The sequence below is a fragment of the Nothoprocta perdicaria genome, unplaced genomic scaffold, assembly GCF_003342845.1.
Source record: "Nothoprocta perdicaria isolate Ctin4 unplaced genomic scaffold, notPer1 scaffold_4, whole genome shotgun sequence".
Taxonomy (NCBI): domain Eukaryota; kingdom Metazoa; phylum Chordata; class Aves; order Tinamiformes; family Tinamidae; genus Nothoprocta; species Nothoprocta perdicaria.
Window position 1 is genome coordinate 645179 of NW_020455643.1, and position 8525 is coordinate 653703.

Sequence of the window (8525 nt, forward strand, 5' to 3'; positions counted from 1 at the left end):
GGGGCCCCTCCCCGGCCCGCTGCTCCACCACGTGCTCCTCTCCATTGCTTTTTCCTTTGTAGATGCTTTGCTGTCGCTGTAGAGCCCTCGCTGCTTCGCTCTCGGACCAATGTGAGGTGGCGGGAAGATCATGACCGAGGTCCTCCTCTCGGCTGCGCTCAATGGAACTGAGCCCAACCTGCTCTCCAGCAGCGCCTGGGCAGGAAATGGCACCACCAAGTGCTCCCTCACCAAAACTGGCTTCCAGTTTTACTACCTGCCCACCGTCTACATCCTCGTCTTCATCACAGGGTTCCTGGGCAACAGCGTGGCCATCTGGATGTTCCTGTTCCACATGCGGCCTTGGAGTGGCATCTCCGTCTACATGTTCAACCTGGCGCTGGCCGACTTCCTGTACGTCTTGACTCTGCCCGCTCTCATCTTCTACTACTTCAACAAAACGGACTGGATCTTTGGCGACGTCATGTGCAAGCTGCAGAGGTTCATCTTCCACGTGAACCTCTACGGCAGCATCCTGTTCCTGGCGTGCATCAGCGTGCACAGGTACACGGGGGTGGTGCACCCCCTCAAGTCGCTGGGCCGGCTGAAGAAGAAGAACGCCGTTTACATCAGCGCCCTGGTGTGGGTCATCGTCGCGGCCGTCATCTCCCCCATTCTCTTCTTCTCGGGGACGGGGATACGAAAGAATAAAACCATCACGTGCTACGACACCACTACTGATGACTACCTGCGGAGCTACTTCGTTTACAGCATGTGCACCACGGTGTTCATGTTCTGCATCCCCTTCATCCTCATCCTCGGCTGCTATGGGCTCATCGTGAAAGCTTTGATTTACAAAGACCTGGACAACTCTCCTCTGAGGAGGAAGTCCATTTACCTGGTCATCATCGTGCTGACGGTCTTTGCGGTGTCTTACCTTCCCTTCCACGTGATGAAGACCTTGAACCTGAGGGCCAGGGTGGATTTTCAGACCCCGCAGATGTGTGCCTTCAACGACAAGGTCTATGCCACCTACCAGGTGACGCGGGGGCTGGCCAGCCTCAACAGCTGCGTGGACCCTATCCTCTACTTCCTGGCGGGTGACACCTTCCGCCGGCGGCTCTCCAGGGCCACCAGGAAGTCCTCCAGAAGAAGCGAGCCCCACGTGCAGTCCAAAAGCGAGGAGATGACTCTCAACATCTTGTCGGAGTACAAGCAGAACGGAGACACGAGCTTGTGAGGGCAGGCCTGGGCGCGTGGCGCGGCACGGCTGGCCGGGACGCCGTAGAGCTGCAAGGAGGTGAGGAGCAGCCACCGTCTCGCAAACCCCTTCTAGGGAAAGCTGCGTTTTCTGATGCTAGGGAAAGAACTTAACCAAGCAAGTGGGAAAAAATGATCTTAATGGAAAATAACATGTCAAAACTCAGCTTGTCTTCTTTTTGAGCTTATAATATTCTCACTTCTTTCTGACTTGTGCCAGATAAAGTAAAACAAAGTAAATCCCCTAAAGGAAGAAAGCCATCAAATTGCTCCTATTTTAATGACTTAGTCTCCCACGTTCAATTTTTTTCTTTGTTATCCTCTGTTTAAGAATCAGAAAGAACAAAATCTCCTTTCATCTGATGCTCAGACCCAGCATCTGCCCTTAGCTCTGTCCTCTGCTCCCTCACTGGAGCAAGCTGGTGTTCAAACCGGAGTCATGATGCTTAGCTCGCCTTTAAAGTTTTGGTATTCCTTCACCTGCTCGTCGCGTTGGTGATTCTGGCTGGTTCGGTGGCATTTATGATTCAGCCCGTTCTGAGCACTGACTTTGTACAACTGATGGGCGTTCTGGTGTGCGCGCCGCCGGCTTGTCACGTTGTTCCTCAAAGCCTGGCGCCTGTTACAGCCGGTGGGTGCCCAGCCCCAGCGACACCTGCTCCCTCGCACAGCTCCGTGGGGAGACGTGGATGTGCCAGCGCGTGTGCCCAGGCGGCGGGGGCCGCGGGAAGGGGCTGCAGAGGGACGTGCGGAGCGGGGCGCGCTCGCCGCGAGCTGCGCGCAAGGACGGCCTCTCGCCGGCCCCTGCAGCCTCCGTGCCCACCGCCTGCGGGCGCCGCGTCGCTCTCCAGTCCTTACGGGTAAAACACTAGAAACGTGCACGGTGAAAATGACGGTACCTTCTAGGCAAGGGAAAACCGCAGATGTTCCAGTTACCTTCCTTTTGATTCGACACAAGGGTATTTCTGTTGCTTGCAATCTTGAGGGATAGCGTAATAGTTGTTTCCAAGGAAGTACTTACTAAAATGTATTTTATATATATGTATATACATACACATATACATATGTATATACATACATATACATATATACAATCAGCGAGATTGAATTTTCTGTACTGTGAAACAGCGAGTGCTGCACTACCAAGCTGCTGCCATAGAGGCGGGCTGCGCTGCCCCCCTGTTACACTATCTCCTTCCTCCCGACGTGGAATAGGTCATCCAAAATTAGTCCGCCTGAGCCGTGTGGGGCGCAGCGGCCGGCRCGCGGGAACCCTGCGCGCCCGGTCTTAACCGTTTCTCCTGTTTTTAAGAAATGTGTTTGAAAACGTTGTGTGCTAAATAGAGTGTGAAGGCATGCTTTGAATTCTAACCGTAGTGTGCAACGTTAAGTTCTGTGTGATCCTTCCTCAGGATGGTTTTAACAGATCCTCCCTCCTCCAGTCTCCATAGTAAGATTAAAATATTTATATTTTACTTATCGATTTCCAGTGATTGACGAAAAACAAGAATAACTTTGGTTATTTTTGACTACATTGTAAAGCAGCTCTTATTCACACGTACAGCTTCTTAATCTGCAAAATTGGTATTTATTGAACTTATTTATTGGAAAACTAAATGTAAAGTATTGTTGAATACATTTTAAATGGTACTTTGTGTTCGTGTGCAGAATTGGGCGTTAATGGAAAAAATTAGCAGCATGTTCAGATCGTTGTACTACTGTGTCAGCTAACARAATGTCTTTATAATAAACTCAGTTCCAGCCTGACTAGTCACTGTTGATACATAGCCCAGAGATAAATTAAACTCCTCATATACGGCCGGGAGATAAACTGCAGCGCTGCTTAGCAAGCGGACTTTCTTGAAACAACATTAAGCTCTCGTTTAGCCTTCTAAGATGAAGAATTTAGAGGGAGCAAAAAAATCCCGGCCGGGGTCAATTGCTAATTAATCCCTGGTGCCAGGGGAGCAGAGCCTATTTTTATCTGCGCGGCGCGCGCCCGGCTCGCAGCGAGGATGTCTGTGTTTATGTGAGCCCTCCCCGCGGCAAGCGCGTCCCGCGCAGGGCCGGCGCGAGGGAGCCTTGCCATAAATCTTTTCAGCCCTTTTGCTCCCGGGGGCTTGACGTTGTGTTAGTTTCCCAAAGCTGTGCAGATTTCCTCTTCCAGTTGGGAGATAAAGTGTTTTGCACCGCTTGGTGCCGGGACGGGAGCGCGGGGCAGCCCAGGGTGCCGCCTGCCCACCCTGCCCAGAGGGGTGGACGTCGCCTTCCTCGGCCCCCGCGGCGTCCGCCTGTCACCGGGCCTTGGGAGCATCGCTGGGCGCTTTGGCACATGGATGAAGTGCCCCTTCCTGCAGCCCACGTGGCCAGCAGTGTCCTGAACCCCATCCCGAACCGTGTCCCCAGTCGCACCCTGAACCCCATTCCAAACTGCATCCTGAACCACGTCCCGAACCACATCCCAAACCCTCTCCCCTGCGGTGYCACGAGGAGCGCCATGGCCGTGGCATCTTGGCGCTCGCTCTCCCAACCACCTGGTCGCTTCCCACTCAGGAATTCCCATATATTTATATCTGTATTTTTAACACTGCTCTGTTTTCTCAGAGCCCTCAGCGAGGCCGCTGTCCCCAGCGTGGTGACCCCTCTCCCGCAGTCGTCCCCCGCTCCGTCCCAGTTTATTTCCATACAGTGAGCATGCCAGGAAGGGACCCGCGGTGCCCGGGCAGCCCCTGGGCTCTGCCTGGGCTCCCCGATGAGAGCCAGGCCCCTGGGCGAGGGATTTTGCTGCTCCGCCGGCTGCAGAGCCGCTGGATCCCGGTGCTCCGGGCGCTTGGGGCTTTCGTGGCGCCGCTCGCGTGTGGCCTGAGCAGGAAGGCAGGTCATTGCCCGCGGCCGGGGGAGCGACAAGGTAAATAGTTATTTAAGAGCCCGAGACTTGCCAAAACAGTCTGCGAGGATCCGCACGGAAGCAGATGCTGATTCCCTGCCCACAGCCCGCTTCCCACAGCTCCGTGGCTCCCTTCTCCTCGCTGGTGCTCCATGCAAAGATGCCGTCCTGCCAGGTGGGAATGGTTTTGCCTTGGGAACGGTTTTGCCCCATCGCCATTTCTGTTCCCTACTTGACCCAGACCAAACAGATGAATAACTGGTGTGGAAATCGATGCTGAAATCACCGTTGCTGTCCCCAGTGCTCAGCTCACCCAGGCCCAGCAGCCAGGAGCTGCAGCGCAGAGCCTGACCTGCAYGCGACAGCTCCGTTAAACCCACTGCGAAGACCCTTGGCTTTGCAATATATGCATATAAAGCTCATTAAATAATGCTGTTTTACCCTGCTAACACCTGCTGCATYATTGCTGGAGTCTAACTGTACTGGCACAATAGTTTTGAGCTAGTCTAGAGGCACAAAACATGTGAATCTAAGAAAGTGGACACCTAGTGAGTGTGCCCTGTGGTGTATTTCAAGTGCGTAAGTGAAAAATGAATATTTTTCTATTGCACTGTGATGTTAATGTGGCTAAACTCAATTTTCTTGTGAGCACTAATGGCATTTTACTCAGCACTATCTGCAGTGCTGCCTGATATTTAAGCTTCTCAGTTTATATAGCTGCTTTAATTGAACAGTAATTAAAAAAGCACCGCCCTGGTTGTGCGTAACTGTAATGAATAGAAAGCCTCCGGTTAGCCCCAAAGCAGCGCGTGTGGCAGCCGCGGCTCTTCCCTGTTTTTAGCACCTGGCAGCCCCAGCGGGAAGCGCYGGCACATCCCAAGAGACGCCGGAGCTGCCGCTCAAGCCCTTGCAGCCCCGTGCGGGGACAGCGTGTGCCTGGGCACRGCACGGATCCGACCTCGGGAGGGATCCATGTGCCCCTCTGCTCGTGGCTGAGGGCAGAAACGCGCTTCCGTCCGCCGCAAACAGCAGGAGGCTGCATTTCCCGAGGGGAAATGGGAAGCCGGGCAAGCAGCCCAGCTCYGTGGGGCAGCAGCCCGGGCAAGGGCACCCACAAGCACCAAGGGACGTTGCTGCAGCGAGCAGGCCGAGCGGCGCCTGCCRCGGGGCCAGCAAAGCGGAGGACTGCAGGGATCTTGTTGCTTCTGCCATKGGGAAGTGACTTACGAGCAAGGGGCATCGCTTTAACTCTATACATTCCCTGTTTTGCTCCCTGCCCATTGCTGTGCTGTCAGTGTCTGGCAAATCGCACACACCTGGCAAAATAGGAAAATAAGTTGGTTTTCAATGTCTTTTATTCACTGCAGYGATGCTTGGTGTAAGAAATCTCTGCCTGCCATTGCAGGCCTCATTTAAGGCAATATTTAGATGTTGCAATTTTTTCTTTTTTCACCAAAAGTAYTCCTCTTTCTCGAGATACCCTGCTGTGACCTCCCTACAGACACTGGGCACAGTGATTGCCYCGTGCAGCAAAGGTCACCCCGAGCGACGGTGCCAGCGCTGCCGTGGGGAAAGTGGCTACAAAGAGACCCACAGGGGCAAATGCACGTGTAGTGCTCACGTCCGACGGCTGCGGAGGGTTGTGAGCCAGGGAAGGTGCTCCCCAGCGCCTGCAGCAGGCAGGGAGCTGCTCCACGGGCATYGTGCACCGCAGCCAGCTCACCCACAGTGCACGGGCACCTTGTCGCCCCAGCTGCTGCAACTCAGCCCTAACTATAGCTCCCGCCTGCACGGCGCTGTTCCGGGAACGCGGCTGGAGCTGCGACCCCGCGGGACAAGCGTGCCGACGCCTCGCCTCGTGTTGCAGCACCGCTCTAGCCTGGCGGGTGAGCGCAGAGCGAGCAGGAAGCCTGCGGACGGATCGGCTTACGCTGCAGCTAAAAATACCACGAGCACACGCACGCRCTCGCACACGTATATACAGGGGTGGGCGGAGGTGTGTATATATATATGCCTGTGTATAAACCATCATGCGCAAGGGGCTGGCGGCCGCGGCGGGCGATGCTGCACGGCAGTGCCGCGACGCCCAGCACAGGCACCGAGCCGCGGATCCGCACGGGGCTGCTGCAGCRCGACCACCCCTGCCTGATCCATTCAGCACTGCCGGGGGTTGCTGTGCTGCTTCCCACGGTGGGAAAGGAGGCTCCATGCACTAACCCCGCGCACACGTCCAAGGAGTCTGCACGGCCCAGGACAGCCGAGGCTCCAGCGCTGCTCCAGCATCCTTGTTCCAAAACGAGCAGCTGCTGCCCAAGGCCTTTGTTGGCTCCAAGGTCAAATAGCATAAAACATTCTGCATTTTAAAAGATAATAAATAATAGATACATATAAATAATAAATAAATAATAAAAAGTAATCATGCATTTGGCCTCTTAGGCTAAGATAAATGTAAGAGATGCAGCTAACTCCGTGTTGGCCGTGATGGGCTTTGCTGTTCTCTGTCTTCGGGTAYGGAGTGCCAGGTCCCCCAGCCCCCAGGCAGGGCCAAACGCTGCTGCCCACAACCCCGCTGTCCCCATAGGTGCCGGGCGCTGCCCCCGGGTGTGAGCACCAGCCTGGGTCACATCCCGGTGCCAACCCGTGGCCGGTGACATGGGGCAATAAGGGACCGGCCCGCTCGCCATGCACACAGGCCTCTCCGAAGGGAAAGAGCAAATGCAGCRGTAAGAGCTGACACCTCCCTGGATGAGCGGTGCTCCAGGCTAAACACCTGTCCCTGTCACCAAAAACATGGCTTGGGAAGAGCAACAGGGCTTGGGGTGTAAGTCTCATGGAATTAACTCCCTTGCCCCAGCTGTGCACTTGATGAGCAGAGGGCAACCTCGTTAATTCCCCCAGCGAGGCTCCTTCTGAAAGGCGGAGCTGTCCCCACCAGCTGTGCCCGTTGCAAGGGGCAGGYGCCTGCAGAGGGCTCGGGCCCTGACGCCGTGTCCTGCCCAACTCTGGAGCCCTAGAGGTGCCTTCAGCTCCTACAGGAGCCCAAACGTCGTTTTGGCAGGGGCTTTACCGAAGCAGCGATGATTAAGCGCCATCCACTGCGTCTCCAACTGCTTAATTAGAGACAGGCCACCACAGGAAATTATCGCCTCGCCTTCTCTCAGTGAAAACACTTCCAATGCAAACATTTAGCATGTCTGCAGCGTGTGAAGGTATGAGGCAGCTATAATTACCGTGGCCTCACCTCGTGAGCAGCACTTAATTGCTGCAGGGCCCCTGCCTGCCTGTGCAAASTGCTCAGCATCGCAGTCCTGGGAGCGACCCCTGCAAGCCCTGCGGCCKCAGAGTCTCCGCTGGCCTCTTCCTCTCTTCTACAGCCCGAGGCCATCACAGCCCCGGGGTCAGGAGCAAATCCAKAGCAAGTCCTGGCACGTTGCAGCCGCAGGAGCGGCCCAGGGCTTCTGCACGCAGGCACTTGAGGAGCGCATGACGAACATGTGCAGCCCCTTTGCTTTCCTTGAGAAGCCCAGCTGGATCCTTCGGGGCATGCTGCTCCCTTCCAGGTACACATTTTCATTTGTAAATATTTTTCAAATATCCTTTTTTTTTTTTTTTTTTTACCCTGGCAGTCACTGAGCATTTGAGTCCCTTGTAAAATGGGCTTAAAAACAAATCACTGCAAGCTTTTAAAGCAGGGACTCGCTGAGAAAGGGATTACACCGCGGCTGATGTACAGCAATGCTTAACGCGCACGGAGCACGTGCAAGTCCGAGCACAGGCAGGATCAGCGGTCTGTCCTGCCTGCTGCTCGGTGCTCCTGCTGACAGAAAACACTAGGTGAAACTCRGAAGCAGCAGCCCCTGGCGCCTGAGGGCAACCTGGTGCGTTTTACCCCACGCAGCTGCCAGGGACAGTGCAGCAGGGAGTGCAGCTGCCCTGCAGCTCATGGTGTGACTCCCATGTGGATGGAAGAAAACTGGAAATGGGAGAAGTTGGATGCTGCCAGTTGAGGTTTTGCCCTGTGGATGTGGGCAGGGAGCTCCTGAGCTCCTGTTGAGCTTAATAGTGCCCTGCTCCTGCTCGGAGAGCGCTGGGGCTGCAATGGGAGCTCCTGCATAATGCATGGCATCCGTGGGCAGGATGCGGGAAGCCCGGCTCGGCTGAGGGCTTTATCGCTCGCGGGGCCGTAACGTGCTCGCTGGCTGCCGGCGCAGCGGGCACCACGGGGGTGTTGTGAGGGGGATTGTTGCCGTGCAGGCCCCGTCAGCGCGGGGCTTCGGGGGGCACCTCTGGGTAACCCGAGCGCATCGCGCCGGGCTGGAGGGGCCGCGGGAGCCGCGGGGCCGCGGGCCGGGCCGCTGCAGCCGGGACCCGGGACACGGCCCGGCCCGGCCCGGCCCGG

At 55.9% G+C, this 8525-nt stretch overlaps 1 protein-coding gene across 1 annotated transcript in view; it reads left to right on the forward strand.

Annotated features, from left to right (window-relative positions):
- P2RY1 (purinergic receptor P2Y1) overlaps positions 1-1896 on the forward strand; it is a 3784-nt gene extending 1888 nt beyond the window's left edge. Inside the window, exon 2 of the mRNA XM_026045461.1 lies at positions 63-1896. Within this exon, the coding sequence (XP_025901246.1) occupies positions 131-1219 (1089 nt within the window). The 5' untranslated portion in view covers positions 63-130 and the 3' untranslated portion in view covers positions 1220-1896. The remainder of the gene's footprint in view (positions 1-62) is intronic.
- The last annotated feature ends 6629 nt before the right edge of the window (positions 1897-8525 follow it).